Genomic DNA, 26,030 nt, shown 5'->3' on the forward strand with positions numbered 1-26,030 from the left:
AAATAAGCAAAGAGAAACAACAGTACATTATTACTCTCTGCATGTGTGGTTCCAACCATGAAGCGTAGAGGAGGAGGTGTGATGATGAGGGGATGCTTTGCTGTTGACACTGTCAGTGAATTATTTAGAATTCAAGGCACACTTAACCAGCATGGCTACCACAGCAATCTGCAGCGATAAAGTACACCATCCCATCTGGTTTGTGCTTAGTGGGACTATCATTTGTTTTTCAACAGGACAATGAACCAACACACCTCCAGGCTGTGTAAGGGCTATTTGACCAAAAAGGAGAGTGATGGAGTGCTGCTTCAGATGACCTGGCCTCCACAATCACCTGACTTCAACCCAATTGAGATGGTTAGGGAAGAGTTGGATCGCAGAATGAAGGAAAAGCAGCCAACTGTTGGAAAAGCATTCCAGGTGAAGCTGGTTGAGAGAATGACAAGCGTGTGCAAAGCTGTCATCAATGCAAAAGGGTGGATACGTTTAAGAATCTAAAATAAAATATATATTTTGATTTGTTTAACACGTTTTTCGTTACTACATGATTCCATATGTGTTATTTCATAGTTGTGATTTCTTCACTATTATTCTACAATGTAGAAAATAATAATAATAATAAAGAAAAACCCTTGAATGAGTAGGTGTGTCCAAACCTTTCACTGGTACTCTATATGTATGTGTATTTGTATAAATGATTTTAAATATGAACACATTTGAATGAACACGTTTATAGTGTCAAATGTGTTAAATTATAGCCATAGTAATAAAGGCATATTCAACTCGGGGCTCGACGCATTCTCTGGAAAATAATGCAACTCCGCGGAAGGTCAGTACCACTCCGCTAGCGCGTTGTGGAACACATCGTTCATTATTTTCCATTCATGAATTATCCGTTACATACTGTATATTTTGAATGAGTTTAACCACCTTGCAATGTTCGGAAATGCGGGCTTTTATTTTTAAGGTTTTGTATTACCATAGAGAGGTGACATTATCGTTAGTGCTGCTAGCAAAATAGTAGTGTACAGTAGTTGTCTGGGGAATGGCGTGTTGTCCGTCTCAAAACAAACGCCACGAAGATATTTGTGGCAGAAATGAGAGGTCGGACGCATATTTTTTTTGTTTTCAATGTAAATAGATGATCACTGCACCAAAAACCTTCGAATGTATAAATCGCACACCTTTTGATATGGCTCTTTTCCCTCTATTTTTGGAGGTGCGCAGCACGGACTGCTGAAACCGCAACGTGAACCAGAGACGTTGGATGCAGTCCTGTAAGTGTGATGTGTGTAGCTAGCTAACGTTACTGTGAATTCAACCAAAGTACTGCCAAGCCTCACGTTTCGTCGCTTATTGATTCATTTTTACAGAAAATAATAACATTAACTTGCTAGTTGACAGGTACTGTAGCGGATCATGTGGGTTGTATGACTATGCAATGATGATGATTGAGTCTGGGCAGTATGGATTGTGCACTCATGCGGTAACTTTTATGACTTAACGTAGCCTACCAGAAAGAACCGACTGCATTATTTAACACGTCAATTGACGTCTTTCTCGGTACCAGGGTCCAAAAGGTACTCAGAAGAACAAACCAGTGATAAGCTTATGGTCCATCATCATATCAGGTCAAATATGATTGAACCACAGGACTGCGACGACAGTTATGAACATGATGAAGCCGTTCCATTACCAACCCTACCCCCTATGCCACGAGAGCGGGTCCCGTTGCAGAGGAGCAACGTGTGCTCCCGCTCTTACTTCATGGTGGTAATGGTCTTTTTCCATGTATACATCATCAATGTCATTGCGCTACTCCTCTACGTGCACTACAACAACAGCCCTGGAGAGGTACTGGCGACCCCGAAGGCAAGCGGTGGAAGCAATCATCACAAGCCCCCCGAGTTCAATCAGCAACAGTCAGATTCTGGCTTTCAGCAGCATATATACCTCCCACGCCTAGAGGGCATACGGGTGAGTTAACGCCTTGATCACACCAACAAGGTTTTACATTTTGGTACACCAGAAGTATGTTCAAGTACAGTTGAAGTCGGAAGTTTACATAAACTGAGGTTGGAGTCATTAAAACTCGTTTTTTAACCACTCCACAAATTTCTTGTTAACAAACTATAGTTTTGGCAAGTTGGTTAGGACACCTACTTTGTGCATGACACAAGTAATTTTTCCAAAAATTGTTTACAGACAGATTATTTCACTTATAATTCACTGTGTCACAATTCCAGTGGGTCAGAAGTTTACATACAGTAAGTTGACTGTGCCTTTAAACAGCTTGGAAAATTCCAGAAAATAATGTAATGGCTTTAGAAGCTTCTGATAGGCTAATTGACATCATTTGAGTCAATTGGAGGTGTACCTGTGGATGTATTTCAAGGCCTACCTTCAAACTCTGTGCCTTTTTGCTTGACATCATGGGAAAATCAAAAGAAATCATCCAAGGCCTGAGAAAAAAAACCTCCACAAGTCTGGTTCATCCTTGGGAGTAATTTCCAAACACCCGAAGGTACCACGTTCATCTTTACAAACAATAGTATGCAAGTATAAACGCCATGGGACCACGCAACCATCATACCGCTCAGGAAGGAGACACGTTCTGTCTCCTAAAGATGAACGTACTTTGGTGCGAAAAGTGCAACTCAGTCCCAGAACAACAACAAAGGACCTTGTGAAGATGCTGGAGGAAACAGGTACAAAAGTATCTATATCCACAGTAAAACGAGTCCTATATCGACATGACCTGAAAGGCCGCTCAGCAAGGAAGAAGCCACTGCTCCAAAACCGCCATAAAAAAAGCCAGACTACAGTTTGCAACTGCACATTGGGACAAAGATCGTACTTTTTGGAGAAATTCTGGAGAAATTGTCCTCTGGTCTGATGAAACAAAAATAGAACTGTTTGGCCTTAATGACCATTGTTATGTTTGGAGGAAAAAGGGGGAAGCTTGTAAGCCGAAGAACACCATCCCAACCGTGAAGCACGGGGGTGGCAGCATCATGTTGTTGGGGTGCTTTGCTGCAGGAGGGACTGGTGCACTTCACAAAATAGATGGCATCATGAGGGAGAAAATGATGTGGATATATGGAAGAAACATCTCAAGACATCAGTCAGGAAGTTTTATCTTGGTCGCAAATGGGTCTTCCAAATGGACAATGACCCCCAAGCATACTTCCAAAGTTGTGGCGAAATGGCTTAAGGACAACAAAGTCAAGGTATTGGAGTGGCCATCACCAAGCCCTGACCTCAATCCCAAAGAAAAGCTGTGGGCAGAACTGAAAAGGCGTGTGTGAACAAGGAGGCCTACAAACCTGACTGAGTTACACCAGCTCTGTAAGGAGGAATGGGCCAAAATTCACCCAACTTATTGTGGGAAGCTTGTGTAAGGCTACCCACAACGTTTCACCCAAGTTAAACAATTCAAAGGCAATGCTACCAAATACTAATTGAGTGGATGTAAACGTCTGACCCACTGGGAATGAGATGAAAGAAAGAAACGCTGAAATAACTAATTCTCTCTACTATTATTCTGACATTTTACATTCTTAAAATAAAGTGGTGATCCTAACTGACCTAAGACGGAATTTTTACTAGGATTAAATGTCAGGAATTGTGAAATACATTTTAAACTCGTGTTTTTGGCTAAGGTGTATGAAAAGTTCCGACTTCAACAGAATTGCATTGCAGAGGCAGTTGCAGTGGGTTCTGTGGTGTACACATTGGATTTATTAAACGTATGCGTCAAACTGTGTAAGAAGACAGCTTGACAGAAATGGTAGCAGAAGGTGAATGTTGAACTTTTCCACCACACATATCCAGATGATGGTGTGTGATATTTTATGAAATGACGCTACCGATGTGATCAAGGCATAAGGATGCCTGTGTAGTTCTGTCTCTGTTTAGCCCAGAGCTTAACCTTACAGACAGTAGTAGTCTATACGGTTCAGCGGTGGGCTAGTGTCTGTTGTGCTTTTCTTCTATGTGAATGGTGTGTTCCGTGCCATCTTGATGGTGTGAAGTCATAGTCAGTGTTATTTTTTTCACAGGTGGGCCATGTCCAGAAGTTGTCACTGGTGCCAGGCAATGTGCATGAGATGCGGACCCTGAGTCTGAAGCCCCTGCTGTTTGGTGATAGCTCTCTCTACTAAACTTCTGCTCTGCATTGCACCCCTCTGCACCATGTTAGTGGCTGATGCTGTCATTGCTTTCCAAGGTTCTGTGTGTGTGTGTGTGTGTGTGTGTGTGTGTGTGTGTGTGTGTGTGTGTGTGTGTGTGTGTGTGTGTGTGTGTGTGTGTGTGTGTGTGTGTGTGTGTGTGTGTGTGTGTGTGTGTGTGTGTGTGTGTGTGTGCGCGAGGGTGCATTCATACGTGCGTTTGTGTAAGTGTGTGCGTTCAAACGGGTGTTTAGTGTGTGTCTCTCTCTCCAGAGATCCCAGGGTTCCTGTCTGAAGAGGAGTGTCGTGTGGTGGTGCAGCTGGCCCAGCTGAAGGGCCTGATGGAGAGCCAGGTGATGGTGCCTGAGGGACAGGAGGAGCTGACGGAGCAGCTCAACCTCAGCCCTGAGGAGATCTTCAACCTGCTAGACCTCAACCAGGACGGACAGCTACAACTCCAGGAGGTGGGTGGGCAAGCGAGGATGTGTGTCTGTGAGCAGTAGTAGTCTTGCACAAGTGCGAGCCGGAACGGCTCATAGGAGCAGGAGCCTATATCCTGTTTCTGTAGCGTGAGGTTGTTTGATGTAGTACACCCCCTGGACAGGACGCTAGTCTATCATAAGGCCTCAAGCCCAATCTATCTATCTCCTTAACACTAGAACCATTAAAGCAGTCATTTTGACTGCTCATGAATAAAAATATACAGTGGGGCAAAAAAGTATTTAGTCAGCCACCAATTGTGCAAGTTCGCCCACTTAAAAAGATGAGAGAGGCCTGTAATTTTCATCATAGGTATACTTCAACTATGACAGACAAAATGAGGGAAAGAAATCCAGAAAATCACATTGTATGATTTTTTATGAATTTATTTGCAAATTATGGTGGAAAATAAGTATAAATAGTATAAATACTTTTTTGCCCCAATGTATATTATTCCTTCATTTTTAAAGTCATTCCCCCCTTCGTCCTTGACTTTTCCTAAATAAGTATATAACACACTGCCGTTGTTAAAATCTTAAAATCACAAACGGAACTGGAGTTATAACCACTATAGTAGGGCGTGTCATTTTAAAAATAATTTCCCCGTGTTGCCTCCTCCTGACAGTATATCCTGCCTCGCTCCATCTCCCGACAGTGGAAGGTGCCGTGCCCAGTTGATAATCGCCTCGGAACTGAACCTAAACTATACCGAAATGAATTTCACACAAACAACAGATGAAATAAATGAAGAAAAGTATGATGGGGGAGTTGATGAGTTAGGGGAAGAGAACAATGTATAATTATGTCATCACCAATTGTGAATGAAGAACAGGGCGGGCCATTCTATTGTATTGGTATATTCCAATTAGAGGTTGACCGATTATGATCTTTCAACGCCGGCACCGATTATTGGAGGACCAAACCGATTAATCGGCCGTTTTTTATATATATATATATATTTGTAATAATGACAATTACAACGATACTGAATGAACAATGAACCCTATATTAACTTAATATAATACATAAATAAAATCTATTTAGTCTCAAATCAATAATGAAACATGTTCAATTTGGTTTAAATAATTCAAAAACTGTTTGAAAAAAAAAAATGTTTAAGTTCCTTGCTCAGAGCATGAGAACATATAGAAGCTGGTGGTTCAATATTCCTAGTTCTTCTATATTCACAGTTAAGAAGTTTTAGGTTGTAGTTATTATAGGAATTATGACGCGTCAACTATTTCTCTCTATACCATTTGTATTTCATATACCTTTGACTATTGGATGTTCTTATAGGCACTTTAGTATTGCCAGCCTAATCTCGGGAGTTGATAGACTTGAAGTCATAAACAGCGCTGTGCTTCAAGCATTGCTAAGAGCTGCTCGCGAACACAGTAAAGTGCTGTTTGAATAAATGCTTACGAGCCTGCCGCTGCCTTCCACCGCTCAGTCAGACTGCTTTATCAAATATCAAGTCATAGACTTAATTATAAAAAACACGTAGAAATACAAGCCTTTGCTCATTAATATGGTAAAATCCGTCAACTATAATTTCGAAAACAAAACGTTTATTCTTTCAGTGAAATACGGAACCATTCCGTATTTTGATGAACGGGTGGCAACCCTAAGTCTAAATATTGCTGTTACATTGCACAACCTTCAATGTTATGTCATAATTATGCAAAATTCTGGCAAATTAATTATGGTCTTTGTTAGGAAGAAACACAGTTCGCAACGAGCCAGGTGGCCCAAACTGTTGCATATACCCTGACTCTGCGTGCAATGAACGCAAGAGAAGTGACACAATATCCCTAGTTAATATTGCCTGCTAACATGCATTTATTTTAACTAAATATGCAGGTTTAAAAATATATACTTCTGTGTATTGATTTTAAGAAAGGCTTTGATATTTATGGTTAGGTACATTTGTGCAACGAATGTGCTTTTTTCACGAATGCGCTTTTGTTAAATCATCACCCGTTTGGGTAGGCTGGGAGTCGATGATAAATTAACAGGCACCGCATTGATTATATGCAACGCAGGACAAGCAAGTTAACCTAGTAATATCATCAGCCATGTGTAGTTAACTAGCGATTATGTGAAGATTGATTGTTTTTTATAAGATAAGTTTAATGCTAGCTTGCAACTTATCTTGGCTCATTGCAGCCACAAGGTCCTTTTGACGCTGCACTCGCGTAACAGGTGGTCAGCCTGCCACGCAGTTTCCTCGTGGATTGCAATGTAATCGGCCATATTCGGCGTCCAAAAAAGGCCGATTACCGATTGTTTATGAAAACTTGAAATCGACCCTAATTAATTGGCCATTCCGATTAATCGGTCGACCTCTAATTCCAATTATAATCTCAAAATGGTGTGTGCCATGTGTCAGTCCTCCAAATCCAAGCAGATGGATCAGTCTAGACTGGCCTACTTGGAGTACACAGTGAGAGCATGCATAATTTACCATGGCAAAAAGACCAGTACTTTCTTTGGAGAAACCATGTCACGGGATCGGTTCAGCGTTTACCTCCGTTTTTTTTAAGACAAAGAAACAAGAACGCGACACCTGGAAAACAGACATGTGCCATGGTAGCCAACGTTTCAGAACTAGTTTGTACAGAACCGCATTACATGTTACAAACCAGGAGACGACATCGTTGTTGATGAACAATTGTCTGCACAACTCCAGGGGAGGAGACAGTACCAGGTGGCCTGATGCACTAAGACCAGAATCCAGGACACCTGTGTTGCCTGCAAGCGACGTGTTTGTGCTAAGTGTGTCGAGCAAGTGAAAGTGGCGAAGATTTGTGTTGACTGTTAGGAAAAGCGATAACAGTTCATTAAATCCAACTGATGCCATTGCGTGAAGACACACACCATGTGAGCAAGAGCTGACAATCATTTATTATTTTTCTTTTACTGCTGTCATATCCACACTTCTATTCATTATAAATGCCATTTTTGCTGTGGTGCTGATTTTCACTATTTATCACGCGCACTCATAATGATGTTTAAGCTACTGGTGTTTTCATCATTTGACCGCGCCTCTCGGTGGTTGAGGTATTTTTATTTTGTCTTTATGGAAAGAAGCTGTTACTGTGTTCCAACACACATGCTTTCTCTTTCATTGTTGTAAGAAAGGCTCTCCACAAATAAAATTAAACACTCAAATGTTTTGGTTTTTACATTAAAAATAACAGCTTACAGTACCATAAACTAATGAAAATGCTATTGTGTTTTTGCAATAGCGTTTATGACATTTATTAATTATACTGTTAGTGTTGGAGTCAGAATGGCTTGAAGGGGGGGTCCCTCGAGGCCCAGCGGTTCTCGTGTTAATGCTGAGTGCTAAGCAGAGACTCATCGGGTCCCATTTTTTTTAATCAGTCTTTGTTGTGACTCAGCCAGGGAACGAACACCTGAACCTTCCAATCTCAGGGCGGACACTCTAACCACAAGGCCACTGAGTGGAGTGAACACACATCATTAATCATAGTGTGGTGGTACTGGAGCAGCAAATGTATCCATTTATTTTGTCCCTTTTTTATAATGGATCAATAAACATGTATTGTATTATTTTCTTTATGTGTGATTTATTCATGTTCCTGGGCCTCCTACAGATATTGACACATTCACGAGTGAGGGATGGGATCTGGCTGACACCAGAGAATCTGAAAGAGATCTATGCTGGACTGAAGGCTGACCCTGACGGTAACGGTAAGGTTCATTCTCGACACGGGCCTCTTTGTGATAGGTAGACACCTCTGTCTCTATTCATACAGAGCTAATCTTTTCAGGCTGCTCATATTGGATATCTGCATCTGTATGTGACCCACTTTGTGCCTGTAGGTGACATCTTTGTGTCTGTGTTAGGCTTGCTGAGCCTGGAGGAGTTCAGGCGTCTGGGCAGTGATGCGTTCCAGCATTTCTTGCAGCAGCGCGGGGTGAAGAGCAGCCAGCTGGTCAGGAACAGCAGACACACCTGGCTGTACCAGGGACAGGGGGCACACCAGGTTCTCCGAGACCTCAAGAAGAGGTGAGGAGAACATCATTGTCAACTGTTGCCCTGGCCTCTTCACTGGCCCCTCTCTCTCTCTCTCTCCTGGCCCCTCTCTCTCTCTCTCTCCTGGCCCCTCTCTCTCTCCTGGCCCCTCTCTCTCTCTCTCTCTCTCCTGGCCTCTCTCTCTCTCTCTCTGGCCCCTCTCTCTCTCTCTCCTGGGCCCTCTCTCTCTCTCCTGGCCCCTCTCTCTCTCTCCTGGCCCCTCTCTCTCTCCTGGCCCCTCTCTCTCTCTTTTCCTGGCCCCTCTCACTCTCTCTCTCTCTCCTGGCCCCTCTTTCTCTCTCTCTCAATTCAATTCAATTGACTTTATTGACATGGCAAGTTCATTGTTACTTACATTGTCAAAGTATACATATCGGGGGGAAATGAAAAATCTATATATATTTATATATAAATAAATGGTGCGACCAACAGCAATAATAATAGTAGTAGTGGACATGGGATTACCATTAACAACAACTACAACAACAATATTAATGAGAACAACAATACATTAAAGCAGTGGTAGTAGACCAGTGTCAACATGACTGAGATATATGACATGACGTGGTATGAAAGACAAAACAAAACAAGATGGGAAATATTATCGATTATTACTTTGCACTTTTCACTGGCCGTCCCTCAGGTTGTGGTAGGAGAACACATATTTGGCTGCCAAAACTGCACATTTTGGCTTTTCACCCAATAAATATTTGATTTTTTCGTCATCTTTTATAGTTTCAAATTATTTGTATTGAATTATAATTTTGGGAAAGAAATATTCTCTTAGGTCTGAGTATTTGTCACAGTGTAATAGGAAATGCAGCTCTGTCTCTACCTCTCCCCTGGAGCAGAGTGAGCACAGCCTGTCCTCTCTGGGCAGCCAGGTTTTTCTGTGATGACCAGTCTCTATAGCCAGACTGTGCTCACTGAGTCTGTACCTAGTCAATTTTTTCCTCAGTTTTCTATCAGTCACAGTGGTCAGATAGTCTGTCACCATGTACTGTCTCTTTAGAGCCAAATAGCATTGAAGTTTAGTTAGATTTTTTTGTGGTGTCTTTCCAATAGGTGATATATTTTTCTTTTTGTTTTGTGATGATTTGGTTGGGCCAGATTTTCTGAGTGCTGTCATGAGGCTCTATGGGGTTGGTTTGGGTTGGTGAACTGAGCCTCAGAACCAGCTGGCTGAGGGGACTCTTCTCTTTTTTTCATCTCTTGAAATTGTAGAGCTGTGTGATGGAATGTTTTGGGGTCACTTGTTTTTAGATGGTTGTAAAATGTTCAAACACATTAATAAACGTCGGAGTCAAACAACATGGCCAAGGTTATCAGAATCTGATGTTAAGGATTTTTGTCCCTCTTTCTCCCCCTCCATTTGTCCTCCATAGGGTGGCCCGTCTGACCCGGATGCCCTCTGCGTTGGTGGACCTGAGTGAGCCCCTTCAGGTGGTACGTTATGAGCAGGGAGGCCACTACCACGCCCACCACGACAGCGGCCCTGTCTACCCTGAGACCGCCTGCACGCACACGCGCCTCGCTGCCAACACCTCCACACCCTTCGAGACCTCCTGCAGGTGAGAGAGAGTTGTGTTGAGTCAGGCAGGGCCTCGTCCTTGGCCTTGTTTTGACGATGCTGTATAGGGGAGAGTCTGGATAGACACCCTTCAGATTAAGACGGTTAGATTGAGTGATAATGTAGTGTAACGTCTGTGTACTTTATGTGGATGTGTTTGTGATAGACTGTGGTGGATGGCTTTGTGTAACTTAGCACATATCAATATATCAGGTAGTTTGTGACTAAGGCTTACATTTCCATGGTGTGGTTGGTCTGTGTGCGGATGTGTGTTCCAGTATGTGTCTGTATTAAATGTGTGTGTTGCACACCCAGGTACATCACCGTTCTCTTCTACCTGAACTCGGTTGAGGGGGGCGGGGAGACCGCGTTCCCTGTGGCAGACAACAGGACCTATGAGGAAGTGGTGCGTTATGGTCTGTCTGTGTGTGTTCTTGTGTGTTTATATTAGGGCTGGGAATTGCCGGGAACCTCACAATACGATATTATCACGATACTTAGGTGCCGATGTGATATGTATTGCAATTCAATTTGGATTGCGATTCGATACTTTTATTTTATTGCGATTCAACTTTCCAAACATATTGTTAACCGTATGTCTGCTGCAGAGGGATGAGAGAACACGTTTTGATCAGTCATGGAAATAAAAGTGCTGGAAATAAATTGCCTCCCTATTTAAAAAAGAAGATGGAGGACAAGCTATGAAGGAAAAATCCTGGAGTTTTAGTGCAGGTATAGCCAACTAGCGCAAAAATAATATTGCAGTATTGTCAAAACAATACGATATAGCGTTAACAAAATCGATATGTAATTGTATCGATCCCCCCCATCATTAGTTTATGTATCTATATTAAACATTTGCATGTTTGTCGGTGTACCGATATGTTTTTCTCAACGGTATTTATGAGTGATTGTGTTTGTGTTTTCAGTCTCTGATCCAGAACAATGTGGATCTAATGGACACGAGGAAGAACTGTGATAGGAGCAACCTGAGGGTAAAGCCTACTAAAGGGACAGCCGTGTTCTGGTACAACTACCTTTCTGACGGACAAGGTACAGACTGTACACAGTACTCCCTCACACATAGCACGGCCCTTCTATACTAAACAAAAATATAAACGCAACATGTAAAGTGTTGGTCCTATGTTTCATGAGCTGAAATAAAAGATCCCAGAAATGTTCCATATGCACAAAAAGCTTATTTCTCTCAGATTTTGTTCACAAATTTGTTTACATCTCTTTTAGTGAACATTTCTCATTTGCCAAGATAATCCATACACCTGACAGGTGTGGCGTATCAGAAAGCTGATTCAACAGCATGATCATTACACAGGTGCACCTTGTGCTGTGGACAATAAAAGGCCTCTAATATTTGCAGTTTTATCACACAGCACAATGCCACAGATGTCTCAAGTTTTGAGGGAGCGTGCAATTGGCATGCTGACTGCAGGAATGTCCACCAGAGCTGTTGCCAAATTATATAATGTTAATTTCTCTACCAAAAGCCACCTCCAACATCGTTTTAGAGATTTTGGCAGTACATCCAACCGGCAGACCACGTGTAACCAGGCCAGGACCTCCACATCTGGCTTCTTTACCTGCGGGATTGTCTGACACCAGGCACCCGGATAGCTTATAAAACTGAGGAGTATTTCTGTCTGTAATAAAGCTATTTTGTGGGGGGAAACTAATTCTGGATGCGCCCCTGCCCAGTCATGTGAAATCCATAGATTAGGGCTTAATGAATTTATTTCAATTGACTGATTTCCTTGTGACTGTTCCTTGTTAATGTAAAATCATTGAAATTGTTGCATTCATATTTTAGTTCAGTATATTAACACACTAATACAGCTTAATTACTGCCCCTCAGACAGCCTACTCAACTTATTGTACACACATAGCAATTGACCCCATTTCATTCATTCACTGCTGTTCAGGTCCTTATTTAAAAACTGTAGTCCGTGTTGTTTTGATGAAGGTTAGGCCCACTGTTGTAGAAATACATTGAAAGAGAATCCGCCTGCTAGTCCACATGGTAGTTATCAGTTCTACTGTTATCAGAGCTTCTGTTGAATACTGTACTCACTGCTCTCTGTTACACACAGGCTGGGTGGGGGAGCAGGATGAGTACTCTCTGCACGGCGGCTGTGTGGTCACCCGCGGCACTAAGTGGGTGGCCAATAACTGGATCAACATCGACCCAGACTACCAGCGCCAGGCTCGCTACCAGCAGCTGGTGTCACAGCAGGGGGAAGAGAAAGAGGGGGAGGACGAGGACGAGGGGGAGGGGGAGCAGTCTCAGCCCCGCCCTGAACAACTGCAAACTGCTGACTCCCATCAGGAACTGTAGCTGTACTGCTGTAGCCGAAACCGAAAAACAATGACCTCCCCTTAGGTCCACTAATTACACTAGTTCCAATCCCAGAAGAGTTATGGGTGGTCCAGACTTTGTAGTTAGTGGGCCTAGACCTCCCCCACCCCTCTTCTTCAGCCTAAAGCTACCACAAAGATACCTCTCTACCCACCTCCCCAACCTAACTTGACTCTGCCATTCTGTGCACAACCTCCCATGACGACACCTCTGCGGCCAGTACATAGAGAGATAGTTGTAATTCAGGGACTGTGGTAACTTTGGATTTATGCAACTGAGAAGGGGTCTAATGTTGTTGTTCAGATGTCCTTGTTTGTTCACTATTAGTTGTGTTTTCTCAGCTGAATTTATGCATACTTCCAAACTTTGTTTACGTTATATACTTATGCACAATTTTACCTTCTGTGTGTCACAAAACATTAGTTATATTTTTTTGTGAGTGAGACTGCCGCTCTGATACACACATTGCGGAGGAGGGGCGGGGGTCGACTATGCTACTACTTGCATGTACGTACCTTCGTATGAGCTGTTAGGTTAGACTTTATACATGTTATTAGTGTGTCATGATAGCCATAGACTTTATAGACTGTCAGCTGTAATCCTCATTTTCTTTTAGCTTGACGATGTCTGTCATCACCCAAAGACCCCTCCCCCATCCATGTGATGAAGCATGTTAACTGTTATTTAAGTGTTGCACAAATTTACTTCATTATTTTATTTGTTAGTTTGTTTATTTATTCGACATTCTTTATGTATATACAATACCAGTCAAAAGTTTGGACACACCTACTCATTCAAGGGTTTTTCTTTATTTTGACTATTTTCTACATTGTAGAATAATAGTGAAGACATCAAAACTATGAAATAACACAAATAGAATCATGTAGTAACCAAAAAAGTGTTTAACAAATCAAAATATGTTTTATATTTTACATTTTTCAAAGTAGCCACCCTTTGCCTTGATGACAGCTTTGCACACTCTTGGCATTCTCTCAACCAGCTTCATGAGGTAGTCACCTGGAATGCATTTGAATTAGTTGTTGCAACAAAGTAGGGGTGGCATACAGAAGGTAGCCCTATGTAGTAAAATACCAAATCCATATTATAACAAGAACAGCTCAAAGAAGCAAAGAGAAACATCCATCTATAATTATTTTAAGACATGAAGGTCAGTCAACACAGAACATTTCAGGAACTTTGAAAGTTTATTTAAGTGCAGTCCAAAAAAAACATCAACACTATGATGAGGACCGCTACAGGAAAGGAAGATCCAGAGTTTCCTCTGCTGTAGATGATAAGTTCATTAGAGTTACCAGCCTCAGAAATTGCAGCCCAAATAAACGCTTCACAGAGTTCAAGTATCAGACACATCTCAACATCAACTGTTCAGAGGGAACTGTAAATCAGGCCCCCATGGTTGAATTGCTGCAAATAAACCCCTACTAAAGGACACCAATGAGAAGAAGAGACTTGCTTGGGCCAAGAAACACGAGCAATGGACTTTAGACTGGTGGAAATCTGTCCTTTGGTCTGATTAGTCCAAATTTGCGATTTTTGGTTACAACTGCCGTGTCTTTGTGAGACGCTGAGTAGGTGAACGGATCTCTGCGTGTGTGTATCCCACTTGAAGCATAGAGGAGGAGGTGTGATGGTGTGGGGGTGCTTTGCTGGTGACACTGTCAGTGATTTATTTAGAATTCAAGGCACACTTAACCAGCATGGCTACCACAGTATTCTGCAGAGATACGCCATCCCATCTGGTTTGTGCTTAGTGGGACTATCATTTGTTTTTCAACAGGGCAATGAACCAACACACATCCAGGCTGTGTAAAGGCTTTTTGACCAAGAAGGAGAGTGATGGAGTGCTGCACCAGATGATCTGGCCTCCACAATCACCTGACCTCAACCCAATTGAGATGGTTAGGGATGAGTTGGACCGCAGAGTGAAGGATAAGTAGCCAACAAGTGCTCAGCATATGTGGGAACTCCTTTAAGATTGTTGGAAAAGCATTCCAGGTGAAACTGGTTGAGAGAATGCCAAGAGTGTGCAAAGCTGTCATCAAGGCAAAGGGTGGCTACTTTGAAAAATCTAAAATGTAAAATATATGACTGGTACTGTATATATGTATGCTTGTGTCACTTGCATCCTTTACTTCTCATCCTACTACAGGTATTGAATTTCTATTTATTTGAAGTATTATTTCTTATTTATTCCAAATGTTTCACTTTCCATGTTGTGTTGTTCACCTTGTTTGGTGTTTGTTTCCAAATGCACTGAATCACTTTCCTCTGCTCCAAATAAAGTTTACTTTAGATTTTGAATTATAGAGTTATTTCTCTCATTTCATTGGAGTCACAGAGGAGCGAGTGAGGCCAATTGCCAAAGCTGTTCGTGACAACACTGGCACACCCATAAAAACGTTCAGGATTTTATTGAAATTTCATAAAATGTAAAGTATATAAATGAATACTTTCCAACTATTTAAAAATCCAAAATATATTAAATGACAAAGCTGTAAAACATTATCCTTAATATAAACCATAAACTAAGTGAATTCCGTTGGTGTATAATATGAGGGTTTCAGCATATAATATCCTTACATCTTTTTCCACTTTTACTTATTTTACTCTGTTAATACAGTGCCTTGCGAAAGTATTCGGCCCCCTTGAACTTTGCGACCTTTTGCCACATTTCAGGCTTCAAACATAAAGATATAAAACTGTATTTTTTTGTGAAGAGTCAACAACAAGTGGGACACAATCATGAAGTGGAATGACATTTATTGGATATTTCAAACTTTTTTAACAAATCAAAAACTGAAAAATTGGGCGTGCAAAATTATTCAGCCCCCTTAAGTTAATACTTTGTAGCGCCACCTTTTGCTGCGATTACAGCTGTAAGTCGCTTGGGGTATGTCTCTATCAGTTTTGCACATCGAGAGACTGAAAATGTTCCCATTCCTCCTTGCAAAACAGCTCGAGCTCAGTGAGGTTGGATGGAGAGCATTTGTGAACAGCAGTTTTCAGTTCTTTCCACAGATTCTCGATTGGATTCAGGTCTGGACTTTGACTTGGCCATTCTAGCACCTGGATATGTTTATTTTTGAACCATTCCATTGTAGATTTTGCTTTATGTTTTGGATCATTGTCTTGTTGGAAGACAAATCTCTGTCCCAGTCTCAGGTCTTTTGCAGACTCCATCAGGTTTTCTTCCAGAATGGTCCTGTATTTGGCTCCATCCATCTTCCCATCAATTTTAACAGTCTTCCCTGTCCCTGCTGAAGAAAAGCAGGCCCAAACCATGATGCTGCCACCACCATGTTTGACAGTGGGGATGGTGTGTTCAGGGTGATGAGCTGTGTTGCTTTTACACCAAACATAACGTTTTGCATTGTTGCCAAAAAGTTCAATTTTGGTTTCATCTGACCAGAGCACCTTCTTCCACATGTTTGGTGTGTCTCCCAGGTGGCTTGTGGCAAACTTTAAACGACACTTTTTATGGATATCTTTAAGAAATGGCTTTCTTCTTGCCACTCTTCCATAAAGGCCAGATTTGTGCAATATACGACTGATTGTTGTCCTATGGACAGAGTCTCCCACCTCAGCTGTAGATCTCTGCAGTTCATCCAGAGTGATCATGGGCCTCTTGGCTGCATCTCTGATCAGTCTTCTCCTTTTATGAGCTGAAAGTTTAGAGGGACGGCCAGGTCTTGGTAGATTTGCAGTGGTCTGATACTCCTTCCATTTCAATATTATCGCTTGCACACTGCTCCTTGGGATGTTTAAAGCTTGGGAAATCTTTTTGTATCCAAATCCGGCTTTAAACTTCTTCACAACAGTATCTCGGACCTGCCTGGTGTGTTCCTTGTTCTTCATGATGCTCTCTGCGCTTTTAACGGACCTCTGAGACTATCACAGTGCAGGTGCATTTATACGGAGACTTGATTACACACAGGTGGATTGTATTTATCATCATTAGTCATTTAGGTCAACATTGGATCATTCAGAGATCCTCACTGAACTTCTGGAGAGAGTTTGCTGCACTGAAAGTAAAGGGGCTGAATAATTTTGCACGCCCAATTTTTCAGTTTTTGATTTGTTAAAAAAGTTTGAAATATCCAATAAATGTCGTTCCACTTCATGATTGTGTCCCAGTTGTTGTTGAGTCTTTAAAAAAAAATACAGTTTTATATCTTTATGTTTGAAGCCTGAAATGTGGCAAAGGGTCGCAAAGTTCAAGGGGGCCGAATACTTTCGCAAGGCACTGTATGTGTTTTGGGGCAAAACTTGGCAGTTGTGAAAAAAGTCAAAAGTTGGAAGAGTTGCGGAGTTAATAGGAAATTATTTCATTGTTGATTAGATGCTTTTTTTCATTAATTGGGCTGTTTTCTCTTGAATCATATGGTCTATCCACTAGAAATCTGTAGACAATATGAAGACATATAAAGATTATTTTTTTTAGGTCATATGTGTACATTTTATAAAAGTTATTTAAATATAAATGACCAGAGATTACCTGTTAAATACCAAAATTACCGAACATTTCGGAAACTTTGTTAAATTATCAGTAGTTTTGCAACCCTATGTTGGCGTTTAGTGTACCTTTCATTTTTTGAAGGCATTATAGTTACCATATATATATACACAGTATATACCTGTATACTATATTCCCAATTGAAAGTCACTTTTCAAAAGGATAGGGGCCCCGCCCCATAAAATAGAATATACAGAGACGTCAGACTTCAGTAAGGGTCCTCAGAGTTTGGTGCTGCACTGCATCTCCTGCAATGACATATTTACAGACATGGTTCATTTGTTCAAAGCAGTATACAGTCTTCCATATTGTATCTTCTATTGAACTGTAGACGTGCACGTCTCTCACCAGAGAATACTCATAGCTGGGCGTTGATGTTCCCTGGTGGCCAAGACAGTGCAGCACAGCATCATGGACAGTAGCAAACAGACGTCCTTTAGTGATGGACTCCGAGAAGAACCCTCCCAGCTCTAACTGCTCCACCACAGACACTGGATAGAACAAGTAACGGTTATTTACGCATCCTATTCAAACTAATGAGCTGTTCATGTATTAGCTAAAGATAGTGGGGTTACTTACTCTGACACCCAGCCATGTAGACAGTAACATCAATCTCACCAAAGTCATGGAATATCTGTCAAAACGGTACAGGAGGATAAGCACTTCTGTACTTTTCCGCTTTTAACATCCTAAACTCTTTATCTCCACCTACCAAACCGTTGTCATCCTAATATTTTTCTTTCATTGAGGGCGCCTACATTCCTGATTTTCTTCTCTCAATACAAGGCCATCTCTCGTATGTCCTCATTTCCATACCGTCATCATCACCCACTCACGTTTCTCATGGTCTTGATGGCCACGGTGTCGATGAAGTTAGCCGTGGAGAGGTCTAGGATGATGGAGTGGATGTCCCAGGTCCACTTGCCCAGCGATCCCAGCGAGACCTTATCCAGTTCCCGGCTCAGGGTATCCTCACTACTGGACCCCAGAGTGGTAGTGTCCCCGTCTTGCAGTTCCGACATTGCCCCCAGGGTGGCACAGTCTGGGTCTTTACTGCCCTTCAGGTACTCCCAGCTGCATTGGTCATCGGGCGTGCGGGGCGTTGTTGGCATGACGAACACGGTGCCGTTCTCGCGACCGCACCAATCTCGTTGGTCGTCTCCCAGTGACTCCTCCTTGTCTCCATCTCCGCCCCCCGGTTCCTTCCAATGCCCCGCCGCCTCCTCTACGGAGAAAACCCCGGGCTTCTGCTCTGGCGCTCTCAGAGCATGCTTCTGCACAGTCCACACACAGACAACACGTTAGTTTACAACACATTTGTAAAACCTGCCTTATGAAGACATAGAGAAAGAGCAGCACCATGGCTGTCTGTCATCTAAATAATGCATAGATTAGTTGAGATATGACGTAGATTTATACTGTACAAGTTTATGCATGTACAGAAGGATTCCTGAGTAGTTTGGAATTTGTTATTCAAATGTATATGAATGGCGGCTCGACAGTGTCTCACCTGTCTCTTGGCCTCCCTCCTAGCTCTCCTCTCAGCTCTCTTGTCTCTGCGTCTCTGCTTGGCCTCCTGTCTTCTCTTGTAGATGATCATCTTGCTGATATCAAGCCCGCTCTAAGACACAGACACTCCATCTGTTATCGTCACGTCCAACACATGCCCCAAATATAGGCCTGCAGTCACGAAACGCAAGGTCTGCGTCTCAAATGGCCCCCTATTCCCTAAACACTGAGTATACAAAACATGAAGAACACCTGCTATTTCCATGACTTAGACTGACCAGGTGAATCCAGGTGAAGGCTATGACCCGTTATTGATGGCACTTGTTAAATCCACTTCAATCAGTGTAGATGAAACGGAGGAGACAGGTTAAAGGAGGATTTTTAAGCCTTGAGACAATTGAGACATGCAGGGGAGCAACTTTCACTGGGGACATGTCCCCCTCATATTCTGAAATTGCATTTTTGTCCTCCCAGTTTTATCATTGGAATGTGTAACAAAACTTGGCAACAGTGTGCTTTAGGAGCATGCGGACTCCTCTGAGCGATCGGGTAGGCTGTTTGGAGTGTTTATCCGACTGGATAAAATAGATATATATTATGTCCCCCCCACTTCTAAAACCAAAGTTGCGCCCCTGGAGACATGGATCGTGTATGTGTGCCATTCAGAGGGTGAATTGGCAAGACAAAAAAATGTAAGTGCCTTTGAATGGGGAACGCTTTCGAACACCCTGTAGAGCATGAGGTGCAAATGAGTATCACATGAAGTGCAAATGAGTGTCACTGTCAGAGTTGAATGGAAAAGGGCACCTTTCCTTTTAGAGCCTCCAGGTAGAGGTCAGCGTTGGCGAAGTACACGGTGGCAGAGGAGTGGAAGATAGTGATGCCAGGGACCTCTCTCACCTGCCACACACACAAACAAATGACAAGGTTATGGTTAACCACTGACTGGGCCACCTCCCTTCCTGCTGCCTCCCAAGGTTTGCTCTCTCACCCATAGAAATAGAATGATTCTATTCTCTGGTGTCTCACCTCTCTGTGGGTCTCCATGTCCAAGTAGAGCTCTGTCCCTGGAACGTGTCCCAGAACTGAGTACTTCGGGCTGAAAGAGAGGACAGCAGGGTTGGCTCACCACCAGAGCACTCCAGTTCTCAGTCAGAGCTACTGTGTAACTATTAAATCGATGCAGTTTTTTTGTTGTTCTGAATTCTTTATCAAATGTTGGTTTTTGGCTTCCACTTTTTTAATCAATCACTGACTTTGGCCAAAAAGACCTGTTTAAAAGTGCCAAGAATGAATTGCCACCTGGCACCTGTTGATGCTGAGCTTTTTGATTTGTTTGTAAAAACACACAGCCAGATGAAAACTATGCCGTGTTGAAGAAGTGGAAGAGCAGTCTTACAGCTGGGTCCTGAAGATAACAGTGAGCACAGCAAAGGTGATGGAGGCACCAAGGCCCATGTCCAGGTTGAACAGCAGTGTGGATACCCAGGTCACCAGCCACACCACCTGGGAACAGGGCCATTCTTATGTACTACTTCTGAATGGGTTATGTATGGGTTATGAACGTGTGATGACGCCCCCTATGTAGATACCCTGCAAACAAATTATATTATATTCAACTATATCGACCATTCACAACCAGAGAAGACGTGTGTAATGTGTATCAGGAAGTTCATTTCTCCACTCACCAGATCAACTTTGCTGCTCCTCCACAGAGTGATGATGTCATAGTACTGCTTGAACATGCCCTTCAGGTTCACAAAGACGATGGCTGCAAGCACTGCCTGAAACACACACAAACATAAGAGTGGCTACATCAAGTATAGAACACACGTGCACTTTCAAAACCTCGTACTTCACCCTTTAAAAACACTTGAATAGACTAACTCATGTAAACGATGTAGAACGAATGCACACAAACAGCATTCTGTCTCCTATCACAATCTCCCACACACACATACGGTATATAGCTGAAGTAGAGCCGTACCTTTGGCAGCTCCTGGAACAGAGGCCCGAGCTTCAGCACAGTCACCAACACAATCACAGCAGAGGCCATTCCAGCCATCTGGAGTAAAGACATTGGATATCAATGCATCTTTCAGTGGTCACAAAACATAGATTCATGCTGCTTTTACATGACCTTCGCACATTCGTTGTGTGTATGCATTTACATGCACGCCTATGGCATTAACATAGCAAACACTATTCAGAATGGTGCACAGTAGGAGTCCCGCAGTGTTCCTCCCACCTGTGTCTTGCCTCCGGTACTCTCCTGGATGAGACTACGGGACATAGAGGAGCAGACAGCGTAGCACTGGAAGAATCCCCCCACGGCATTACTGAGACCCAGTGCCACCAGCTCCTACAGCAGGGAAAGGGGATGGAGAGGAGAAAGACAGGTGAAAAGGCGATAGGGGAGGATGGACGAGGTGAGTGTGTGTATAGGGAGTGTAACAGACAGAGGTTTGTTTGGACTGCATTGCAGAGCTGGTTCAGTTACGGTGGCCTATGAGGCGCGACAAGATCAAGTGAATTCATGGGAAGATGGTACAGCTTGTGTAGATTGTGAGGGATTCCGTTGCTTTGATGGTGTTGGAACAATGTATGATAAGAGGGACTGTCTCACCTGGTTGCTGTCCACCTTGTAGCCATGTTTTAGTGCAAACGTCTTCCCAAGAGAGATGGAGATAGCGTAGCCCACAATAGCCAAGGCAAACGCATCCCCCATCACCTCTTTAAACAGGCTAGCATCAGGTAACCTGGGGGCAGCCAGGCTGAATAAAGCAGAGGATATTTAGTTCAGGGTAGTACCAGAGGTGTCAACCATGAACCAGCAGGGGTCGGTAATAAGAATGAACAACATACCAGCAAGAGAAGTGGTCAACAAGAAGAGGTCAAGATAAAGTCACGAGGATTACAATTTGACAGACAAACAAGGTATTAATGATTATTACATGTTTATCTGTCTCTATATCCCCCCCCACACACACACACACACACAGTTGAGTGTAAAAAAAAAAACACTTTAAATACTCACCCGCTGGGAATTTCCCCCACTACTGAGATTGTGTAGTTGCCATTTAGGTAGGTGTAGGACGATATCACCGTTGCTGCCACAATCTTTATCAAAATAGAAACACATGCTTTCCAATTCAACTTAGTCACAATCTTTATCAAAATAGAAACACATGCTTTCCAATTCAACTTAGTCACAATCTTCTCAATACAACTGGACAAATAATGGGTATGTTGCAAGGAAAACATCACGTCAATCATTTAGTGAACATACTGTAGGTTAGGTGAATCAGAAGCCAGAAGTGTGCCTAATCATTAGTTATGAATCCCTTATTTCTGCTGTGGATGACACTAATACAGTACATTGGAATGGTCACATATAGTTGACTCAGCTCTTGTGTTTCAGACTAGGGCCATTGTTCTACATTTCTGTTTTTCTATGCAGGAGCCAAAACTTGTCAACACAAACTCGACTACACAGAAGAAAGAAATCTCTGACCTACCCAAAACGAATATAACCAATGTCAAATATTTGAAGTTCAAATGTATCTTTGACCAACCAAGGTAGAAAAAGAAAGAATACATTTTTGTAGAGAAACATAAGGAAGAGACTGACAAAGCGACAGGACGGTGAGACAGCGGACAGAGTATCATAGTAACTGACCGTGATGAGCTCCACTGGGATGGGCACAGGCAGTCTGGCGCTGATGGCAGAGTTGATTTCCTTGGCTGCGATGAGAAACACCATGGATACACCACTGACCGCCAGTGTGGGGAGATGGGTCTGAGGTAGCTTGGAGCACACCTCCACCAGGGTCTGTGGACAAGAGTTACACCAATAGTATATGAGTTCAGGGTTTTGTGCTGGGGTTAAGTTAAAGTGTCAGCTGAGTTATAGTGTCAGCTGAGTTATAGTGTCAGTTGAGTTAAAATGTCAGTTGAGTTGAAGTGTCAGTTGAGTTAAAATGTCAGTTGAGTTAGTTATAGTGTCAGTTGAGCTAAAGTGTCAGTTGAGTTAAAGTGTCAGTTGAGTTATAGTGTCAGTTGAGTTAAAGTGTTAAAGTGTCTCACACACACACACACACACACACATGGTACTCACATACACCAGTGACAAGGGCCCACTAAAGCGTGTGGTGGACAGCCCAAAGAGCTGTGCGATCACAGCAACCACAGCGTGAGCAGCAGCTGCTGTTGTGTAGGCTCGCACCAGTGGCTCCGACAGGTAGGTACCCACAAACCCAAACTTCACCAGTCCCAGCACCACCTACAAGTGGAAGCATGAACATTCGAACACAACATATTCCTACTGTCAGTCATAGTAAGGATAAATTAGCTACGAATGCCTGATTTGTGCTATGTGTCATAGCTCTTGAATTGTATTGACTGGATTGAAGTGCAGTGTAACATATTGTATTGTCTTGTGTCATGTTGTATTGGATTGCATTGGATTAAAGCATGGTCTAGTACATTGTGTTGTCTTGTGTTATGTTGTATTGTATAGTTTTTTCCAGTAGCAGCTAACTGTTCTATTCTTTGATGACCTGGATGAGTCCTCCTAGGACGGTGGTAGCAGCAGCGACCTGCACCCTGTAGGAGTCCCTGGCAGTGATGTTCACCTCAGTCAGGTTAGTCCCATTCAGCATGACCAGGAAGTTCCTGTCTGGAGCCAACCTCTCTGTCACACTTCCAACCATGATACTGAGCACTGCAAACGTACCTGCACACAAACACAACATAACGACATCTGTGTATGTACATTTGTATGCACAAAAAGAATTGTACTGACTGGGAGTGTTGTTAACCCTATTCCTTATCAACCACTGGTAATACGGTCACCAAAACAGCCCTAGTGTTAACTCTATTCCTTATCAACCACTGGTAATACGGTCACCGTAACAGCCCTAGTGTTAACCCTATTCCTTATCAACCAATCACATATTACATATTTCTGTCCACTTACCTATGGAAATATGTCTGGACGTCCCAAAGAAGAAGTAGACCAATGCAGGGTAGAGGGATGTGTATAGCCCAAACACTGGGGGCAAGGAGGCCAGCAATGCATATGCCATACCTGCAGAGAGTATCGAGAAATCTAGTTAAACAGCCTCGCTAGCCAATAAATCATTCAACTACTATTTTCCACTGGGTCTGTAAATGAAGTGCAGGTTGTTCACATTACAATCATTGAAATGCATGTTGTTATTGAGGATAATTTTGTTTTTGTGATAAACCCATGAGGTTGTGGTCTTACTGTACCTTGTGGCAAGTGCATGATGCCCACACTGATACCAGAGATGAGGTCCGGCATGCCATAGTCCCAGATAGAGTAGCGGGGCAGCCAGTAGAGTACAGGCAGACAGCCCACCACACTACGTTTCAGCCTGGGTACAGTACATCTTGAAAAGGGGGGCAGGGGGGTGACAGACAGAAGAGGGATAGGGTCAGGGTTGAGGCTAGGGTTAAACCGGGATGTGGACATTAAATTAGGGTTGGGGTTAGGGTTAAGGTTGAACCGGGGTGGATGGTGGATCGGGTTGAGAGCTTCAAGTTCCTCGGTGGCCATATCACTAAGGACCTATCATGGTCCAAACACACCAACACCAATGCCTCTTCCCCCTCGGGAGGCTGAAATGATTTGACATGAGCCCTCAGATCCTCAAAAAGTTATATAGCTGCACCATTGAGAGCATCTTGATCGGCTGCGTCACCGCTTGGTATGGCAACTGCTTGGCATCTGACCATAAAGCACGACAGAGGGTAGTGCATACGGCTCTGTACATCACTGGGGCCGAGCTCCCTGCCTCTGTACCAGGCGATGTCAGAGGAAGGCCCTAAAAATTGTCAAAGGCTCCAACCACCCAAGTCATAGACTGTTCTCTCTGCTACCGCACAGCAATCGGTGCTGGAGCGCCAAGTCTGGGACCAAAAGCCTCCTGAACAGCTTCTACCCCGAAGCCAATAGACTGCTGAACCAGCCTGACTATTTGCATTGATCCAGTTTTAATTTGCACCGACTCTCTTGCACCGGCTCTACACTCACTACCCACACGCTCACACATACTACACTGACACTCCAACACACACATACATTCACTACCCACACGCTCACACATACTACACTGACACTCCAACACACACATACACACACTACATACGCTCACACACATGTATATTGACACACACTCACACATACACACACGCTGATGCTTCTCTGTTTATGATCTATCCTGATTGCCTAGTCACTTTTACCCCTACCTACATGTACATATTACCTCACCTGCCTCAAACCGCTGCACATTGACTCTGTACAGGTACTACTTGTATATAGTCTCGTTATTGTTATTTTATTCTGTTACTATTTCCTTTATTTTTTGCAAATGTTTCTTTCTTTTTAACTGCATTGTTGGGAAAGGGCTCGTAAGTAAGCATTTCATGATAAAGTCTACACCTGTTGTGTTCGGCGCACGTGACAAATAATATTTGATTTGATTTTGATCCGAACCTAGAGTTAGGTTCACGTGGGTCTAAGCTTACTGTTTAAATCCTTCCATAAAATATTTACCCCGTCTATTTGCAATAAATAAGAAACTCACACACTTTAGACTAGTGCGTGCACACACACACACACCCTGTCTGTGCCTTACCTGAAGGACTCTTTAAGCTGCTTGGTCAGGGAAGGATGAGTGTCAGAGTAGTCCATTCTCTGAGCCAGCTCCTCCAGCCTCTGTTCATCCAGCACATCCCTCTCCACTCTGTACCCCCTCGCCTTCCGGCCCGTACCCATACCACCTCGTCCAATATGTCCTTAACAGTATATAAGAACCAGGTTGGGCTATTTCGTCCTCCCCGTGTAAGCCGCGTGAAGTGCCTGTCAGTCCCCCTTTTGTACAATATGACAGGTGAAAGAGACGTTTTTTCCAAACACCGAATAAAACAGGTTTACTAAAAAGTGAACTTTTTCACCCAAAGCACGTTGGGCATTACCATAGACTGAGGTTCTATCACTATCAAAGATAAGGGTACATTCAATAAATCATCCTTTATATGTGTGTGACTGTGTGGGGTGGGAGGGGGGGGGGTCAGTGGTTGATCGTGTGTAGGGCATAGCCTATAATGGCTAACTAAGAGACATTTCTCCACCTCATATTGGTCATTCAAGGTCATCAAGAGCCCCATTTCAGGATGTCCGGATTGCACTCTAGTCATAGGAAGGATGTGTTTCCACCAGATTCCTTACACTGCAAAAGTGATGCTAATGAACCATGACAACACCAGGCAGCCTGTAGCTGATGACATACTAGTCCTGTCGTCTATTACAGCCAGATCTGGTACAGTGG

General features: G+C 43.0%; 2 protein-coding genes across 4 annotated transcripts; one reads left to right on the top strand and one right to left on the bottom strand.

The window, feature by feature from the left end:
• Positions 1–811: 811 nt before the first annotated feature.
• On the top strand, positions 812–13,479 carry p4htmb (prolyl 4-hydroxylase, transmembrane b). Of its 3 annotated transcripts, XM_024374497.2 has the most exons (11): positions 812–1,104; positions 1,228–1,277; positions 1,571–1,977; positions 4,062–4,143; positions 4,443–4,633; positions 8,270–8,366; positions 8,523–8,685; positions 10,077–10,262; positions 10,577–10,667; positions 11,191–11,314; positions 12,367–13,479. In XM_024374497.2, exons 2-11 carry the CDS (start codon positions 1,268–1,270, stop codon positions 12,609–12,611), a joined length of 1,596 nt encoding a protein of 531 aa, XP_024230265.1. In that variant the 5' UTR covers positions 812–1,104; positions 1,228–1,267; the 3' UTR covers positions 12,612–13,479. The 3 variants fall into 3 exon arrangements, 2 of the variants coding, with proteins under 2 accessions (XP_024230265.1, XP_024230261.1); XR_006079026.1 differs by having other exon boundaries at positions 812–1,277; positions 10,577–10,677; positions 12,367–12,497; XM_024374493.2 differs by having other exon boundaries at positions 812–1,277.
• A 3,416-nt stretch (positions 13,480–16,895) lies between these two features.
• On the bottom strand, positions 16,896–25,477 carry slc26a6l (solute carrier family 26 member 6, like). The gene is made up of 19 exons (XM_024386254.1): positions 25,338–25,477; positions 23,950–24,089; positions 23,654–23,764; positions 23,235–23,410; positions 22,793–22,957; positions 22,355–22,507; positions 21,713–21,795; positions 21,302–21,449; positions 20,924–21,037; positions 20,663–20,740; positions 20,364–20,459; positions 20,075–20,181; positions 19,705–19,774; positions 19,483–19,575; positions 18,677–18,787; positions 18,003–18,440; positions 17,746–17,800; positions 17,515–17,657; positions 16,896–17,414 (listed from the first exon to the last, which is right to left on the bottom strand). The coding sequence occupies exons 1-19, from the start codon at positions 25,475–25,477 to the stop codon at positions 17,388–17,390; spliced, it is 2,448 nt and encodes an 815-aa protein (XP_024242022.1). The 3' UTR covers positions 16,896–17,387.
• Positions 25,478–26,030: the final 553 nt, after the last annotated feature.

Source organism: Oncorhynchus tshawytscha, linkage group LG02, assembly GCF_018296145.1.
Source record: "Oncorhynchus tshawytscha isolate Ot180627B linkage group LG02, Otsh_v2.0, whole genome shotgun sequence".
Classification (NCBI taxonomy): domain Eukaryota; kingdom Metazoa; phylum Chordata; class Actinopteri; order Salmoniformes; family Salmonidae; genus Oncorhynchus; species Oncorhynchus tshawytscha.

What these genes read in the sequence shown, in the direction of transcription:
- p4htmb (XM_024374493.2), top strand. An exon ending in CTCCGAGACCTCAAGAAGAG is followed by an intron (nt 8,686 to 10,076) that starts GTGAGGAGAACA and finishes TGTCCTCCATAG; the next exon opens with GGTGGCCCGTCTGACCCGGA. An exon ending in ACAGGACCTATGAGGAAGTG is followed by an intron (nt 10,668 to 11,190) that starts GTGCGTTATGGT and finishes TTGTGTTTTCAG; the next exon opens with TCTCTGATCCAGAACAATGT.
- slc26a6l (XM_024386254.1), bottom strand. Translation starts at nt 25,477, where the DNA reads ATGGGTACGGGCCGGAAGGCGAGGGGGTACAGAGTGGAGAGGGATGTG. An exon ending in GTGGGGGAAATTCCCAGCGG is followed by an intron (nt 21,450 to 21,712) that starts GTGAGTATTTAA and finishes TGCTTTATTCAG; the next exon opens with CCTGGCTGCCCCCAGGTTAC. An exon ending in GTTATCTTCAGGACCCAGCT is followed by an intron (nt 19,775 to 20,074) that starts GTAAGACTGCTC and finishes CCTCTCTTTCAG; the next exon opens with CCCGAAGTACTCAGTTCTGG.